The sequence below is a fragment of the Anoplolepis gracilipes genome, chromosome 6, assembly GCF_047496725.1.
Source record: "Anoplolepis gracilipes chromosome 6, ASM4749672v1, whole genome shotgun sequence".
Lineage (NCBI taxonomy): Eukaryota > Metazoa > Arthropoda > Insecta > Hymenoptera > Formicidae > Anoplolepis > Anoplolepis gracilipes.
In genome coordinates, this window is record NC_132975.1 from 14,584,389 (window position 1) to 14,604,531 (window position 20,143).

Below are 20,143 nucleotides of genomic sequence, written 5' to 3' on the forward strand. Positions count from 1 at the left end.
CACTCCTCGAGTTTCTTGTATTCGTTTGTTTATAAGATATAAAACAAATATATATATATATCATTTTAAAATTGACTAACAAATCTCAATTAAATTGTATAATCAAACTGCAAGTGCAAGTATCTATCTTAAATAGGAGAAAATACATACATCCTGTATCCTGTATGACTAATCGTATTTTACGATAGGGATCAAATAGAATATTTGATGTAGACGTTAATGTGAAAAAATATTTTTCTCTGAAAATCAAAATATTTCTCAAACATATTCCCTTACAGCAAAGAGTCACGCGATGTAAAGTTAGACACAATTAGACGCTCTGTACGCATCTTCTCGCTTTTTGCTGGCCCACGTTCAACGTCTAAAATTGGTGAAGACTGTTCATTAACAAAGACCATGTGACTTCGTGCCAAGAAATGGTCGGTCTTTGTTCGGTGTACTGTCTCCGCTGTCGAGAGTTTAACCAAGCCATAGTGAAAGCGCAAGATAAAGAAGAGAAGAGAGAAGAAGAGAAAGGGATATAGAAACTCCTCGAGGGAGCTGAAACAAAAATAAAAAAGTAGAAACGGTCGCGCAGCTGCGAAGTGAGTGTATATATATATATATATATATATATATATATATATATATATATATCTCGGGATAAATATGACCGGTTTATTTCGGTCTAATTAAGCTTTTTGGCATCGTCATTTGGCATTTCAGAATATGTATATTAATTACAATGGACTGACATATTCTTAAAGTAAGCATATTAGCTTTAATTTAATACATCTTTCTGAATATTTCTTCAATTTTCATCTGAATGCTAAATAGCTAATTGTGAAACGTAATGTTACTTGTTTAAATAGCTCGATGTTGAAACAAGATACAATTAAAATTTACATTTCAAATAAAATCTAGAATTTTAATCTTTATATTCATCTAAGATTTAAACTTAAGAGAAACCGCGCCGGAATCAGCTATGTCAAAAGTTAATAAATGTAATATACATACTTTGAGATTCGTGAATTTAAAATTACGTAAAGCACTTTTTAGTTTTTACAAATATAAAATTAACAATTAATAATTTCTGAAATTTCGAAATGTATTGTAATTATTAATTTTTGAACATAGCTGATCCGTACAATTCCTTCTTAATACGGATCTATTAGAGAATATTCGAGATTACGTGTGATGTTCAATAAATTAAATTCGCAATCGCTGTGCAAACTCCTCGCGTGTAAATGAAAGCAAAACAGCTCGCAGGAAAGACGCGGGAAGTGATGAATTAAAGAAAGCGAAAAGAAAACAGAGAGAAAGAAGTGCAAGGGAATACGCGAATTACACGCGGCAAAGGGTAGCGCGTAAAAGAATGACGCGTAAGCGCCGCGGAATCTAATGAAGGCGAGGAAGAGACAAATGGAAAGCGGAAAGAGACGGAGAGAGAGAGAGAGAGAGAGAACGTGGTAGACATAGATGAAGAAAAAGAGCAAGTGTTGTGCCGGCACCGAAATAGCCGGACATTCCGTTAACTTGGCTCTCTCTCTCTGCAGCTACTCGAGACGGTGGATAAAGGGTTCGGAGAAGGAAAAGCGACGTTTGTCTGCCGTGTTTCTCGCGTCGCGTTGGTCCTACCTCGTGTACAAGCGTTTCAATTACGAAATCCTGCGAAATCGTCCGACGATTCTCGCACAATGTTCGTCTACTCGTTATATATCCGTCGCCATCGCACCCCCATGTCTCTTTCCCCTTTGCTTCTCCATCTCTATTCCTTTTTTTTCAATCCCTCTTTTCAATCCCCCTTTTCTCACTCCTTTCTCTCTCTCTCTCTTTCTCTTATTATTACTTTCTCTTCATGTTTCTTATCATGTTGTCGGAATAGTTGAATAAAAGAGCCGCACATCCCTCTTGTTTGTACGATATAAAGTAAACACACACCGGCAGCTAAAAAACTGAAGGCAAGAAAGCCCTCGGAGATTGCGGGATTTTGGTGCTTGAATATTTATGTCCCTCTTTACATTCACGCGTGACCATTAATCGATAATTCTACAGCAATTTCGACAACCGCGATATCGCGGTGTTTTGTAACCGCTTATTGATCCGTCGACAAATTGAAAAAAAATGCAGGTATGAAAAAGATTTATTATTTTATTATTATTCTAATATTTTTTTTTCTGTCAATTATATATATATATGATTTATTTATCATTCTGTTAAGTAAGAAACTAATTTCTTCCTGAAATGTCATACATTGTAATTGATCTGTTTGATCAGAATAATTTATTGTTAATAAATATTTAAGCGTATTGTCAATAACAGTTTCGACCATCGGCTCAACTAATTTAGAAATATTTTCTCTAAATTAATTGTTGAACTCAAATTTAGTACAACATTAGCCTGCGGTATCGGTTATCTCTTTATAAGTGCATTAAACGTTTAAATTTGAACGAACATCAGTGTGACTTATACTCGACGATCTTTCGGACTCTGCAGATGAAATCTTGCTGTTATGAAGCCGGTCGAATAATGGAGTACGATACAGTACTAGTGCGCGCTTAAATTGCCAGACATTGTTTAAGCTTATAACGAATGAGCCTGCGCTTTTCTTCCGTAGAACTGTAATAAAACAAAGGAATATAGAGTCGTAATAATTATAAATCGTTAAAATCCTCATGCATCAAACGGACTTGTATATCCTGCGACTGTTCAACTAAAAGCGTAATTAACAACCAATTTCTTCGAAAGTAATAGAGTTCTATTACTACCCGCTCGCATCGCATTAAAGTAAAAACAATTAATTTATTGCTATTTATGTACTTTTCGTGTACATAACGAAAATTTATTTTTATACGAAATAAAATAGAGCTATTATTTTAAAAATACTATTATTCGCGCTTGTATTAATTATATCCCACTTAATACATATATAATTTATTTCGCAAATTTCCCGCTTCAATCACTGGAAGTGGACCGATCCTTAAACTGCGGACAGCTTCGAAAATGGTTTGAAACAGGTGATATAATTGTACACGTTATCCAGCTGTCGCAACGCTACGTCAATATCGCGAGTGCACTGCAAACAATACGATTCGAGATTTGAACGGGATTCACTCTCGTAACGAACATACGCAAATAAAGATCGTAATTCCTTGCTCGCGGTAGAATTCCGGCCGCGCTCGCGCAATTTTCTAAAAACAACCAATGGGCGTATGACCGATACGTTAATTGTCAGACGGTAGATATATATATATCGATATCGATGAGATATCACATTATGCAATTATGCGGGGTATTCTTCGCGTTTATTCCGCGCCGCAGAATACCTTCTCCCTCGTTTAATTCTGGCCTCGGTGCGTACGATTGGTGAGCAAAACCCATGTGGAAACTCCACCACAGGAGTAATTCCGGGAACCGAACCGCTTTAACTCCATTATGACTTTTTTTTTTCCCCATCGATGAGAGAAACCCAAATCGAATATTCTGTTATCAAGATATTCCGGGATCTGAATATATGGGCTTCGAGATCAACGTCTCGCGAGAACACGTACGCCAATGGAAAGATAAGTTTCTTTTTTTTTCTTCTTTTTTTTCGAGCACACCCTATCCCTTCTCTTTTTTGATTGAGGTGAAATAATTCACTGAAAATTATAATCGGCACGTGGATAAATGGAATATGATTATGTAATGCACGTTTAATTTCTCTCCTTTTCTTTCTTTCTTGTAATGTAAAAATAAACGGCATCGATGAAAAATACTGTAACTGTAAATTGTAATTTTTCAAAAAAATTATTCGTATATTGTGTTAGTTTTTGTTAAAGTTCTTTTTTTATTTATTAGAATAAAAAACACAACATTGAATATAAAACTAGATGGAAATTAGTTTTAGCCACAATAATCTTTTGAAATATACTATTTTGATAAAATAGTATTAAAAAGTGATTGCATGTAAAAATTTCTAAAAATGCAATACAACACTTTTCATTGGTTCTATTGAAGTATTCTCTCGCATCAGTTAGATTCATACATAAAACGGCGGGAGTTGAAGCAATGCTTTCAAAATGTGACCAATCAATACGAAATATATATCCACATTTATATAGGTCAAACAGCAATAGAATAGAAGCAATTAACTTAATTGGAAGATGAGAATTTCAACAATGAATATATTTTAAAATATACATTTAAATTATACAGAAAAAAAATATTTTCTTCAATGAAAACATTTATGATAGTAAATTATCTATGAAGTTTATTGCTTTTATTTTTAATACTTAACTGAAATAAACAACAACATGATGAAGAAATCTCAGACACAGATTATTATATTTCCTTTTTCATTTTTTCAGATGATTTTTTTTTTAATTAATTGCTTTTAATAATTATCTAAGATCTAAAAATATACAAGAAATAAGGAAAAATAATTATTTCATTGTAAAACTAAATCCTTTTAAATGTTTCCTCAGTATTTTAAGTATTAATCTTTAGATATATAAGTATAAATTGATTATTTCTGTATACATTAATTTATATTTCAATCTCATATTTTTATTAGCGATTGAAGAGAATGCAATTTTGATAATCTGGATTTTTAATTCTAAAAATAAGGAAAAAAATGTAATTGAATATCCAATAATCGCGTTTGCAACATAACAATCGCATTTCTATTATCTATCATTATTACGAATAAATGTTGAAGTCATTTTTATTTGTCTGACAAAACCTTAATTCGCTATAATTGTATCAGATTTTTATTTCAAATATTTTTTAATTTCTGCATCTCCGAGGGAGAAAAAATATAAGTCAACCGAATCATCAATATGCGTTTCTATTCCGCTTCTCGGCTGAGTTCAGTCAAAATCGCGATCGGTTTTCATATATACATATACAGAGTCACGAGATATCAAATCGGCCAATGAAAACGTCAGAGAATCTTCAGCTTCTCAACTCGAGACAATTCCGAGATCGAAGCTTCCTACCTATGTAAGCAGAGAAAGAGAGAGAGAGAGAGCCGTATATTTCTAGCTCTTTCTGAAAGAAAGTCCGGCCGCGAGGGTGATTGGTGGACGACGAGCCAGGATTGAGGGTAGCGCTGCGGTACGAGGGCGAATAACAATGGCCACATCCGTGTATGCGTTTCCGGTCGGTGAGCACCTTCCGGTTGTGAATTACGCGGATGAATAAATAGAGTGGAGACCTAGGTATTCCTGGCCGTGGAGAATATTACGAAAGGCCGGCTACGCGCAGGCGTGTACATATAAGCTCGTTTAATGAAATTAAAATGAACGGCAAAGAAAGGATTAGCTTCTGCTATACGACGGTCAAATATCCGCGACGCGAGGATGAGAAACGTTACGCGCGGAAAAGGTGAGAAGGAAAACTTTCTGCAAGAACTAGCTTCTTACCCTTACGAGTCCATTAAGATAAAATTAAAATTTGTTTTTAACCGTAAAAAAAAGGAAACAGATCTATACTCCAGAAATATATAATATATTCTACATACGTGTAATATATATTTTAGGATAATCTCATTTTCCCTCAGTTTGCATAACTGATAAGTACCTGCCACATCTCATCGTGTTTTTTTTTTTTTTTTTGCGTGTTACAATATATTAGTATAGTAAATAGTATATTATTGCAAAATTTTTCGTGCAATGAAAAATTACGATAAGATTGCATCACCAACCGCGACCCTCTGACAAAGGAATTCAAGCGGATAATACAATTCCACGAGGAAAGTCAACGATCATTTCTTTGAAATATCAGAACAATAATTCAAACATAACAAACGGCCGAATAGCCAAGACGTTGCTGTGCGCGCGCGCGCTCACGAACTCTGCTGCATATTTTACGAATCACCAGCTGCGCAAACTCGTGCAATCTCTACGCAGCAATTTCGGTTTACGAAAATATATTCACGTAGAGAAGCGGATATCCTCTTAGCTGCAGTTATATAAAAATTTCTTCCCACAGACATGAGAAGAAAGGAAGAAAAGATGTTGGAGATAGATACCGTAAAATTAACGGTTTATATATTTAAATAATTTCGGTAGAGGTTTAAACTATTTTTTGCCAAAAATATATCATTCTAATTTATGTGACATTTAATTTTATTTTGTGTTTTTCTACTAGAATAATTTTTCATATAAAGTAAAATATAATAAGTAAAAAGGCTATATATATATGTACACATGTAAAATATTTTTCACAAGTATAATATAACAAATATAAAAAATATATATATTCCTTAAAAAGAAATGATAGAAAATAAAAAGCATTCGGATTGCAAATTACTTTAATCTGATTAAAATATCAATTTTTAAATTTATTTATTGATATGAATTTTTCGATCGATATGAAATGAAAAACTAAAAACAAAAAATTACATCCTTTTCTCTCTTAGCGTGCAATTTAGTTGAACCACATGAAGCGAGTTGAATGGATAAAAAAAAAAAAAAAAAAAAAAAAAATAAAAGAAAAGGTATAATAAAAATTTTTTTACAAATATTATCCTGTAATAATTTGGATGTGTAGAAAACTTCAATGGGACGTGATGCGATGTAAAAAATTTGCGCGAAAAAAAAGAGGAAATGTTTTCGAAAACATGAAAAAGGAAGTAAAAAGCGAACGTGTATTCTTGTGAGACAAGAAACAACGAGAAAACGACAAGAAAAAAGGTTACTATAGTTGGATTAATTGCGTTGAGGGTGTGCGCGCTATGCACACTAAGCGGCTACGCGGCAAGACTAATTATTCTAATGGGCTACAGTGTTTGTATTTACCGTGTAAATGGTGCATTCAAAGGATAGGATAGATACTGGCCTCTGTGGACGCTTGAGTGCGCATCCGTGTCCTCCTCCGCGAGAGGCAGAACCGTAACACACATTGTGCCGATCGGTCCATCGAGATTGATGAGATATCGATAACGTCGATACGAAGAAGGTGTACTTGGATTTTAGTCTCTCCACGGTCTCAGATTATTATTATTTCCCCCCTCCCCCCCCCGTCAATTAAGCGATTATTAAATTAAGTATATGTTACATCAAAAAGCAACTGTCAAAAGAAACTTTCAAAAACGTAAGCACAAATATTATATTAAGTATAAAAGTATATTTGGATTATCATATCTTTAAGATAAAAGAAAAAACATGTGTGACAACTTTTTAAAACTCTCTGATGTAAGGCAGCGAATTTGAGCTAGTCGTATAATTCTCTTACGGTTGACGATGAAGAAAAATAATAGAAGAAAAAGAATTAAAAGCTTAATGTAATTTCTTATGACATTATGCTTTTTGCAATTATTATGTATCTGCAAAGAATAAAAATTGTATCGTTATCTAAATAAAATCATAGAAATTCTTTACACAAAACCTATATTCTCCTAGTTATTTTAAATGTATATACATATATGTATATACACATATAAATCTATATTCTTCTAGTTATTTTAAATGTATGTACATATATGTACATATATGTATAAAATAACAAAGAGTTAAAATAAAATTCTTTATAAAAAATATTTAATATTTCACATGAATACATATCCTTTTTACGATTATATTTTTATCTATTTTACGAAACATTTTATTCTAACATGAAAGAAAAATATAAAATTATGTTAAATAAATTAGAATGATATAATTATGTTACAAAAAAATGTATAAAATAATCTTCATCAATATCATAATAAGTAACCCTTTTTACTCAATCAAACTTTAACAATACATAAAAATAAATTGTCGCAGCAAATCAAAAGACCTTAAATTAGCTTATATTATCATAAATAAATGAATTTTGAATCGAATTGATATTCAGATTTATAGTACTCCCTATTAAATATTTATTGACTTTGAGAGATCGCGCGAAAGATAACATGCATATGCATGCATATGCGCTTCTTAATTAATATTGTTTTAATTACTTGCCATCTCTCTTCACCGCTACCAATATGTATATCAATCCGGCAATTAGTAAATGACTCATTTCTCAATATTTATCATGATCGGATGCACAATTATGACTATTGCTAATAAAGATAGAAAAAAAAGTGCGCAATCGTAAGGATGGATTTTCAACGAGGAATTCCATTCATCCGTATCGGGGATTCGGCTTTTCACGGAACGATTGCACCGATCGATTTACACGCATCCTTTACCTCCCTCGATCTGCGAATGCAGATAGGGTCTGTCGCGACGCGACGCGACGTCTGCGGGACGCGATGCGACTCGACGGTGGATGTCGCGTCGATGCCGTGACGGTGGTGGAACTTTAATTCGCGTTTTCGGATTTCCAATATCGTAAAGCAGCGAAAGAAGACGACGAGTAATACATGACGGTCGATAAGGATAAGTTCCTCTCGACAGACGCGACCGAGAGCATCGTGGAGCAAGGGACGCGTGATACGGTTGGGGAAAGGGAACGGATCGAAAGGGGTTATTTCGTTCACTGCCGCTTGCGCCACGTGTATTATCATATTTATAACCTGGTCGACCCGTAGAGACGTGAAAAAGCTGGGGAATGGACTTGGCGCGGCAGACGAAACCCGTCCAATGTGACGGGCCCAAGGATATCACGGTGGAATCGAGTGCGAATCGCAGATATGTTAATGAGATGTACTGTCGCTGATAAAAACACCTTTCCACGTGATAAGGAAGAGAGAGTCATGAACACACGACACTGGAGGAAGTATGATATCCCTGAAATAAATCGCCAAACTTTGCGAGCGTCTTCCGCCGCTCTCATCGTACTCTCGATCATATAGATCTGAAAATTCTCCTCTTTCGAGTTATAAATACCTTTCCTCTGCGGTAAAGTTTGCGCAAAAGTATCTAACAAGATTAGAAATGTAAATCCTATTATCATTTTCTTTCTGTGTCGGCAATAAATACTTGTTGTGATTCGCAAACTCGGTTTAATATATTATCAGGCAATAAATGTGTAAATTTTTTATCAATATTTTTTAATCTATGAGATGTTAATAAGAAATGCGTTTAACATTTTCTTTAGAGGAATGCGTAATATTTATTTTAAAATCAGATCCATAATCGTATCTTTTCTCATGATAAAATGAATGGAATATACATAAAGATTAGATCTTTTTATTTCAGAAACGTACTCTGTAATCAGGAAATATGAATGAAAATTTTATGCTGCAATAAAAAAGATGGATCTCCAAAAATCGTAAAACAGTTCTAACAATATCTTGATTATTGTTATTAAGTTCATATACATTGCTATTCTTTAATCACTTCGCGACAATTGTTTATTTTACCATTAAAAATATTATTTTGTCGTCCATATCTACTCAATTATCTAAATTATTTCCTTATCTTAATCATCTCCGCTTAATCATTTCCTTATGTTATTAATTTTACTTTATATGGAATAATAACGTAGCAAATAAAAATAACGCAAGTAATTACACTGTTAAAAGTAAAGTTTCAGAGATAAAAAAATAATAGTGTTTTTTTAAGATTTAACTTTTCGACACAAGAGCTGAGTTTTGTATAAATATTTTAGAAAAGAGTTTTACTTTTCTGAAATGAGGGTAAACGACAAGGGCTAAACTCATTCCGCTTACGGGACCCTCGACCACGAATGGAGGGTGTAACATTTTCTGGGAAGGGAAAGAGATCCCTTTTGCCGGTATATATAAGTTTCGAGACACGGATAAATATATATATATATATATATATATATATATATATATATATATATATATATATATATATATATACATATTTGCATGTTATATATCTGCTCGTCCCTGAGGGCAAATAGAAGATTAATCAGAAGATAATTTTTGTTAATAAAGAGTAAGGACGAACGTTGCGCGTAAATTATGTCTCCAGCTTGTTCATTTTATCCTTCCAAGGATCTACGACATTTTTAAAACACATTAATATTAATCTTTATTATTCTTTTAAACGAATTTTCTTGTCCGCGCGTAACAAAAGATTGTTTAAAGTACCATTTGTTTAAAACACTACTTACAGAAATATCTTTTACTCTAAGGAGATAACAAACACACAATTGTACGATAATTTTATTTGGTTTTTTTGTTTCTAAAAATTATGATTTTAAATACGCTCAAATATTTATTTTTATAAATGTACATACTTTAGAAGATTTTATTTTATCCATAAATCTTTTACAGGATCTACAATTTTATATCGCGTTCGGATTAATCGAGTCAACAATTGGTATACATATATGTGATGGAATCGTAAAAGACTCAACGTGTTGTGTAAAACATATTGTGGAATTTTCTTTGAAGTTTCGATCCGCGAAACTTGGATCTTCCGCAATGCAGTTCCGCTACTTTCCACGCTTGCCCCCCTCCTCCTCCTCACCCCCCTCTGTCTCTCTCTCTCTCTCTTTCTTTCTGAGGTTCTCGGATTCTGTTATTCCGGGAGTAACGGACGCTCGACGAATTTACTGATTTTCACTCCTAGCACGAAGGTCCGACGTCTGCTGCGTAACGAGGAGTCAAGCTCTTTCGAGTAGAAGACCATCGAACTGGCCGTCGCCAAAAAAGGTCGCGGAGCGAGTAACGTTAGGTAACTATAGGGTAACGGAAGATGAGAGGAGGAGGAGGAGGAGGAGATGGAGGATGGAGAGGTAGCGGTGGAGGACGGAAAGGACTCTAACTTTCTAACCGAATTGTTAACTCGGCAGCAGTCGGACAGGAGCAAACTTGCCCGTTAACTTCTTGTCGAGGCGAGCGAGCGAGGCGGACGGTCGCGAAACGAAAGAGAACAAGGTATGAAGCGAATGAGAGGAGAAAAAAAAAGGAGAGGAAAATACCCGCGAAGAAGGCTGATTTAGTAAACATAATTTGAATATCTGATTGCTGCCGGCTTTAAATTTCGTTGTATCTTCTCGCGCTATGTGACGCAAACGTCTTAACCCGTCTTCGCGTTTTCTGTCATTTTCTCTCTTTCTCTCTTTTTCTCTTTTTATTTTTTTTTTTTTTTTGTCGATCTCTTTCTCTCTCTCTCTTTGCCTTATACTTTGTATCCCTCGCTGGATATTTGCTCGTCAGAAAGCGGACGGTAGAAAACGGTGAGTGGAAACCAGGCTTCCGTTCCTTTTCCCCTTCTCTGGTCGCTAGAAAACTTGAAATTATTTAGATTTTATAACACAATAGCGAACTTTATGAGATGGGCCCCCCTCCCCTTGCCCCCGTATATACCTGTATTTCCATAAGAATTTAATAATACCGCAACACAGCGCGCAATTAATGTACTTTTTTGCCTTGTTAGAGAACAGCTATTGCGAGAAAGACGGCAATTCTCAAAGGGAGACGTTCTCTTTCCGCTACGACGTAATAAGAATTATATCCTCGGCCGACATAATATCTCGGACGGCGTTTCTGACGCAGATTGGCAGAAACGTAGAATCGCGGCTTTTGTCGTCGCCGACTTTCTCGTACCCTCTCGACAAATCCGTTTGAACTGACAGCAATCACGAGCGACTGAAAACGATCTCGTCCGTATATAGTTGCAAATATGGAAGAAATTTCCCAAGTTTCTCAACTTTCGCCAAAGTATCTATCGATACGCAAATGTGATAAAGCGCCGACATAAAACGAATTACGTCACGATATATCGGAGTAAAATAAGGTATGCTTTAAAAAATATTTACAACTTTTATATATTTCAGTAGTCCTTACTCTCCGTGTAAAATTATATAGGGTAAACTCGGATAAGATGGCCATACTTTTTTAAAATGCAAAAAACATACTTTTATTTTTGTTATTTTTTAATAGCGTTTGGCATATTATCTTCACTGAAGCTTAAATTATTAGTAATATTATTGAAATTAAAAGGAAAATATTTAATAGAAATTTTATATTATCAAAATAGTACGACATAAGCATTGGCCATCTTATCCAACTTTGAAAGAAAAGATGACCATAGTGACGAAAAGATGGTTGTAATATTTATAGAAAAATTGTGAAAACGAAAATAAAAATTATAGGTCATATAATAATTTACACATCTTTATAATATGTCTAACGTCGATTACGATAGCTTAACTATAATTTATTCGACGTTATAACAGTTTTTAGTTGGACACATGAAAAACTTTGGAGGTAGTCAAAAGTAAAAATATGATATAAGATTCACATATTCAATTATTTTTGATAATGACTAAAAAAGCGTACTATATAGCGATCATTGAAAAAATTGCAGCCTATGACCATCATAGTCTAGTTTACCCTATATTATCTTATTATTAAATATATTACAAAAAGTATGTTGCTTTATATATGATTAAATTTTAAATTATACAAAATCGTATAGCAAGATAAATCCCTTACTTTAGCACCTTTAAGTTAATAACGTTCTGTACAATTGTTCGTGTCTTAAGCTCGACCCTACGTGGAACATTCCAAAGCCAATAAATCGCCGCACACCTCTCAAAGGCCAGATTTGTAATCCCCCTACGGACTTCTCGGTCGCCTGGTATCACCCTCTAACCGCGTACCTATACAGGCTCTCTACCTTGCCAGTAGATTCAGAAACCGGTTGCGGCAATCTCAAATATTAATGGCCCACGTACACCACGACTACTGTCTTAACGTCTTTTTCTTTCAAGGCAATCCTAAAAGTTTGGGCAAAAAGTGAAGAAAAGAAAGAATAAGGTCTTTGGAGAACATGAAAAGAATAGTTACTGTTGTTGGCCAGAATAGATCGCGTGGGACGAAAAACATAGTCTCATAATATATGTACATAAATAAGCAAAAAAAAAAAATATATATATATATATATATATATATATATATATATATCATCGTAAAGAGCATAAATGGCAAAGTTGAGCAAAGTTAAAGTTGAATAATTCCGTTCACAACTCTGTTCGATAAGTGCTCGAAATTATTTAACGGAAATAAAAAGAGAAACAAATATATAATTAATATATTCACAAGGAGTACAGAAATATATAAGATTGGGATGCATGTCGCAAGATGATCATGCAAGATGGAAGTTGTCGGTAGTCGAGAGAGTCGAGATATTCGGGAGGAGAGAGACCGCGGAAGAGAGAACGTTTTCCTTCAACACGTACGCGCAGCTGGGGTGCGAGAGAAGGAAAAAAAAAGATACAGGAAGGCAGAGGCGGCGAAGGTGCGAAGTTGATTCGAGGCGGGGAGTCGAGCGGAAGAGAAGAGAGAAAACGAGAGGATGAGAGAGCTTCGAGTATTTCGCCAACTTGGTAAGCCGAGTCGAGATCGCTCACGCGAGGATTTCTTCTTGGGAGAAACATGCTCTCTTCTTTTCTCACCTTACACTCTTCCCTTTTCTTTCTCTAGCGCCCGTTTCCTTTCTTCACCTCTCTTTCATCCTCTAGCTCTGTCTGCTTCACTACATCGCGGGACCAAATCTTTCGCGAACAGATTAAGGTGCGAAATATCGAAGAGTTCGGAATGTCAGGTACAGTTATAACGATGTGTATACGCATTTTTATTGTAATCCGTGAAATCCGTAAAAAAAAAAAAAAGAGAGATGAAAAAAAAGAAAAGGTAAAATATCAAAATACGTATGTACATATATAGAGACATTTTAAAAATTTCGAATTTATCATAAATTTAATAAATAAAATATAAAAATTTCTAATAAATCCCTCTGTAAAATGTATCGGAAAATATATCCGTAAAAATCATTTTGCGTACGAATTGCCAGAAACATTTTCAAATACACGTTCTAAAAATAAGAATAAATAAGAAAGTTAATGTCTCGATATGTAATTAAAAAGATTAAAAATTACATTTATATAAAAATATAAATTACACGATGAGTGCCTGCGTGCACATTCTTTGTACTCTGTTGCCTTTCGCGCAAAAGCGCCGACATATCCGCTATACGCGACTAGATACCTACCCAAGGGATGCAGGAAGATAAGAAGAGGGTCGAAAAAGAACGTCCAATGACTGAACCATGATCAAAGATAATTTCCGATCAAAGATTAAGGATTACTCCCGTGAGCCACGTGGCCCGTCTAGGAATCAAAGTCTGCCGAAATATAAAATGCATGAAGCAAGAATCCCAGGGGTGCGCAGAACGTGAAGATCTCTCTCTCTCTCTCTCTCTCTCTCTCTCTCTCTTTCTGTTTATAAGCGTACATATACGAGCATGTGTATGTTCAGATGCGGCTGCTCCCACTCACCCATTTAAAGGCAGATGGCATACGATCGTGCGTACGCGACGCACGTGCACGTGCATCTCTTGCGCATATATATTGCACAACATCATAACGATAAAATAGTAAAGAAACGACATAAAGATGAAAAATATTCCCTGAATTGCGCATTACCATTAAAGTATCATAGCACTTGCGAAAGTTTTCCGCACTTGCTTTTGTTTATGATTTAAATTTGTTCCCAACAAAAATGTCACGAAACACGATTACAATCTTTAAATTCTAAGCAATTAAGAATCTTGGCATTTTTCTGAAACAAGAGAGAAAGAGAGAGAGAAATTGCAAATCGATAGCAAGACCTTATTCTTTTTCAGTTTCAAGTAGACTTGAACAGAATTTCAATTTGAATACGATTGCGCACATGTGCGTTAATAATTCATTATAAAATATAGCCGACGCCAAGTGAACACGTTATGTGTTATAACACGTGTTAAATATAAATGTATTAAATCTCGAAAAACGATTCAAACTGAGAGAAACGAGGCAATATTTTTTTTCTTCCTGCGTTTGCTTTGCTATACTATATAGCCGCGATTATCTACGCTATCTACGAAGGGATGAGCGTCTCTTACGCGGTCGAACAACTGGTCGAAATGTATGGAAATTGTTCGTATTTTCGACACGTACTGCACATATACCTCGTGCGGACATTAGATATTAGATTTAGCGCTCTTACAACTGTCGCCGTACATAATTAGGGGTGGCTTCCCCCATCGAAACAGATGGCATCCCTTAGGCTACGAGATAATTTCGCGGGGAACAGTTGGGAAACTGGCGTAGCCCCTCTGATACAGAAAATAGGAGAAAGAGAAAAAGTAAAGAAGTAGAAAAAGAAAAGTGGGAAGGGGTGGAAAGGGGAGAGAGAAGACAAATGTGTGCCAGGAATAAAGGAGCGCGTAGAGACATTAGGCGATTCTACAAAGGGAAACGCGTGTAAAAAGAGACAATGCGCGATATTCGATTCGATAGTTAGCAAAATTTCTTCGATAATTCATCGAAATTAGATAAGCGACGGCGAAGTGGATATCAGGGCTTGTACAAGCGTATTACGCATTAAACGTAACGACGGTGAGGCAATCGGCAGTAAGCGACTAAAGTGGTTTTATTAGTCGTTCCCTGCGATCAGATACGAAGACAATGAGGGGACCCTCCATATTCTCGATCGTGCGATCCCCATCTATCTGTCTCTATCGGACACGCGCCTGGAGTAGTACCACGAGCTACCTAAGAGATTACGCTCACAGGCAGTACCACGAGAATTGAATGACCACTGTATAAAATTCGCATTCGCCGCGGCCGCCAGCCGCGGACGATAATGGCCACTCACCGTTCCAGTTTCAGGAAAACCGGCAATATGTTCGTAAAAGCAATTGGATTTGGAAATCACCGCGTTACTACAACTTAATGTGTGTACAAAATGATTCGCAATTGACCGCGCAATTTTTTTCTCTAAATAAAGCTCTTGAAATACCCGCGAGAAGTACTGGCTGCATACGTATCTAAAAAAATCTCTCTCTTTATATCTTACAAAAATTACATACATACATATGTATATTTATATAAATTATCATGAAACTTACTCACTATTCTATTAAATGCACAGAGTTTCTAATCAAATTTAATACCATTTACAAGGAGATTTTTAAAGAGACTATAAAAATAAAAAAACAAAGATATCTAATCAACATTCAAAATATATAATGACCGTATCTAAAAATTACATGATACTTTTCGTGTAATGTTAGTGTAGTTACACACGATAATATATTTCCGACATAAATGCTCGTATAGAAAAGCGGAACGTAAGAGAAGAAAAACGTGCTTTCGTGCACGCTACGATGAGGCGCGTAGCGTGATGTAAACGACACCGGCACGGAGGGAGAGGCATTAATTTGCATCTGCTTTCGTACTTCGCCACTTCCGAAAATTTTATTCGCTCCCGCCGTTTAATTGCGGTGTACGCAAAATAATAGAGCAAAGAAAGGGAGGGGTGAAAGAGAGAGAGAGAGAGAGAGAGAGAGAGGAAGGCAGGGGAAGGGAAGGGGGAGGGAGGACAGAGTAAAAGACGGGGTACGCGCGGAAAGAAAAGTGTGCCGGGGCGCCGAGAGCTTAATACCCGTGTAAGTAGTAGCCACTGCATTACAGTGAGAGATTCATTTGCATGCACTTTTACATCCTTCCGTCCTCAAAAAATATTTATCGCCCGAGGTTTCGCCGTGACGCCCCGCTTATGAATTATGCATGTGGAGCACGCGCGCTGAGGACGTAGCTCATTCCTAGCGCAATTTCGCCATTGAAGCGTAATTTCAGCAAGCTCGGTATTAGAAGCCCTCTCTCGAGCAGCTTTTTCGTGATAGCGCTTACGAGAGGGAGAGAACGAAAAGACGTGTCATTCGGAACGCGCGATCATCATCATCTCAATTGCTCAAAGAGAAGACGAGAGTGCATAATGCGTATATATTAACTTTATACCACGTTATGTGGCAATGAATACACGATATATTATCTATATTGTTATATTATTACGTTTCATACGTTTTGAAATGTACTTTCTTTTTTTTTTTTTTTTTTTTTTTTTTCTTTTTTTCTTTATAAATATCATGTTCTTATAATTTTGTTATAGTTTATTATATTATACATTTTTAGAAATTTCTAACAAGTCGTATTCATAAGAATATAAAACAGAAAAGCAAAACGTTAAAATAATATAGGATTATATAGTATTAAACACACGTATATTAAATGAAGCGCAAAATTTCTTATCCTTTCTACATGTCTTAATATGAAAGATATTAAATTAAAAAAAATAATGTATAATGTCATAAAAAAAATCAATCTCTAAAGACCTCTAAATTTTGCGTACGTCAATCGCTCAGTGTAAATTGGATAATTCGTTATACGTACAGTAGCGACGCTATAACATGTCGATAGCATTGTCAGCATCAGATTTAACATGATCAAAATTAAATCCGAGATTATGTGCGGAATGGATAGTATGCATTTAAGTCACCATGCAAACAAACATGGGAGACATCAGCGTGATGTGGTATTCACATCAGTTTATATTTAGAGTGTCACACACTAGTAGAATATATGTGCTTGATCGACTGTATATAGCTAATGATAGAATCAAAGCGTAATTCTGTAAAGCAAATGATATGATGTACGTATATAAGCCGGAAGACAATTATAAATAATTATATACCAATCTTTGGTCTCATCTATCATTTCTATTATAAGCTATATTAATTTCCGATATATATACTAATAGAGGAAAATTCATATAGATATTATTTTAATAAAATTCTTCTTATTATTTTTTTTAAGAGGTTTTATTAATAAAAAATTTTATTTTGCAGAATAATATGATATTTTGATCGGAAACAAATTACACGAAAAGTAAAATATTTTATTTTTGTTAAATAAAAAAAAATTAATTTTCTATGCAATAAACAGTCTTTAGCATTAATTTTTAATTAATACTAAAGATGAATATTAAAAATAAATAGCATTATCTTATTACAATTTTTAATACAATAAAGTTTGTTTTATTAAAGTTTTTGCACTTATCCCAAGTTTCCTAAAAATCTCTCTAATGTCAGAAACTACAACTTTTTATATAAATATATCTAAATAATAATAAATTTTTTAACTTTATGAAAGGATTATTAATAGAAAAAGTTACTTCTTTTCACAACTTTAAATTTTCAGAACCTATGTTGCTATTATTTTTCATAAAATGATTTTTTTTATTACATGGAACGCATATAACATCTCAATGAGATAAATGTAACGTTACCAGTGGTATATGCGGCGAATGTTGATCGACCATTCTGCAATAGAAGACAAGCGAAAACAAAGACTGCCACCATCCTCGATAGAAAATTAACGGTCATCCTTTTTCTTCTTCTAGCATGTAGCTGCATCACCGATATCCGATTAACAAATCCGATGTCACGAATATAAGATCCTTATTCGCATTCTATCGGTTCACCCCAATAAAGTTTCTCGAGTCACTCGCAACTATTCCAAAGACACTCTTCTTTGATATTCCGATAGGAACGAGTGTTACAGCACTACTCGCTGCCAGCGAACAATCTCCGGCGCGATCTTTCATTCACGCAGAGCTTACGTCAAAATTTTATAAAAAATTATGTCCGTCCAATGCATCCTAAACGGCGTGTCCCAAGCGTCGCAAAAGAGTGTGCTCACTTTTCACGTGTCACGCAACGAGCGTCTGTCATCGAAGCTCGTAGGAAAAAAAAAAAAAAATTTGGTCTCTTCGTTCGGGTGAGATGTTCGCTGAAGGTGCACGTTTGACGGACCTAACGCGCGTGATGCACCGCGACAAGCCTTATGTCAGAGTTACGTGTTTTCGGTTCGGACTACGAAACGACGACTACTCCCGACAAGTGCGCGCTTGGGACGCCCGGCGTCGACTAGCGTGTTCGTAGAGGGAGACCACAGTGGTGGCACACACGCCGCGCCGTCCCAGCATCACGGCGCAGATCTCAGCCACCCCCGTATACAAGAGCATCTCACCCTTTCCCCGAATCAGGCCAATCGGCGCGCGCGAGTCACCGCCCATCGCATCGCGGGGGCGGCACCGCTCCCGAATTAAGATTTTCGACTTTTCTTAGTCCAGAGGGGTAGTTCACCCCCTCGCGCCAGCTAGCTGTCTATTCTCCTTTACCCTCTTGCGCGCCACGTTCTCTCGGCGCCACGCATTGTCTCCTCATTCGACGACCTGTTCTCCCTCTTTGCAATTATTGTACACGCGACATCCGCGACTTAACGTTCCAAAGAAAAAAAAATTCAAAGGATAATTCATGTCAAACAATAATGCAAATATCCAAGTTTTGCGATATTCGTATTTTATCGAAGTGTCGATTTCTCTAACAGCATTAGTTTATTTTTTTCCGCTTCAGAAACTTTGTAAAAATAAAATTTTATTTCCGCGTTGCAAGCTGGCAATTCTATTATATTTTTATATGTTATTGCTTGTAATGGAATTATAATTTTACTCCTTCTCTATCTCTCTTTTTCTCTCTCTCTCTCTCTCTCTCTCTCTCTCTCTCTCTTTCTCTCTCTACGTTTGCCATGAATAAATATAACATTTATGATCAAAATCATTTTGCCAATCGCCAGTCAGATAAAATTGAAAATAGCGCTCGTGAAATATTGGTATGTTACCTTATTATGGTACGCATTAATGCGTAAATAAATGTTCTATGAAAAAGCGCGATCATGATGTAAAAATCATGAGTGTAGCGCGCGCACGTATGTTATAAAAGTTACCTCCATCTCACATATTTTATATTCAAAATATATTTATAGACGTACATATACCATTTTGCTGATGTCACAAAAATAATGTAACAAATATTATTAATTTCATATTCATGAGTTATGAAAGAATTTTCAATTTAGTCGTGCATACGCAAACGAACGATAATTGATTTAAAACAATTTTCACGAATTAAGTAAATGCACATAGATAATCATCGAGGAAGTATAAACAGCTAAAAAAAAAAACGTCAAGTATATTTTACATCGCGCTGCACATCGTTTTTCTTTTTGCTGAATTCGTAACTTTTAAATACGAGTGTCACGGAAAAAGTTTGTGCGAAATGTATAGCCTGACATATCAAATTCCTTTTATTGAATAACAACCGTAACGTGCAAAAACACGGTATAATAGAAACATACAGTCCACGTTTTACCGAAGAGCAACATCGCAGAACGAAACATACGATATACAAGACTGATGAGTACGGTTGATGGTAGAATCATGTAGGATGCGGCCGCGGCGCCATTAGAATAATATCACCCATTCTTTATCAAGAAGCAAGTCGGAGACGTGCCGTGCACTCATTTCGCGTGACATTTAATTTTCGTGAAAAATCGCCGGTGAGTTTGCTCACACGAAATAGAGCGTAAAACTACCGGAATGAGTTTG

The 20,143-nt window shown here is 35.4% G+C and overlaps 1 protein-coding gene across 2 annotated transcripts in view; it reads right to left on the minus strand.

Annotated features, from left to right (window-relative positions):
* The window catches only part of LOC140666535 (lachesin), a 177,405-nt gene extending 158,764 nt beyond the window's left edge, over window positions 1-18,641 (minus strand). For both annotated transcript variants that reach the window (XM_072893810.1, XM_072893809.1), the window contains exon 1: window positions 17,984-18,641. In XM_072893810.1, the coding sequence (XP_072749911.1) occupies window positions 17,984-18,110 (127 nt within the window). In that variant the 5' untranslated portion in view covers window positions 18,111-18,641. The remainder of the gene's footprint in view (window positions 1-17,983) is intronic.
* Window positions 18,642-20,143: the final 1,502 nt, after the last annotated feature.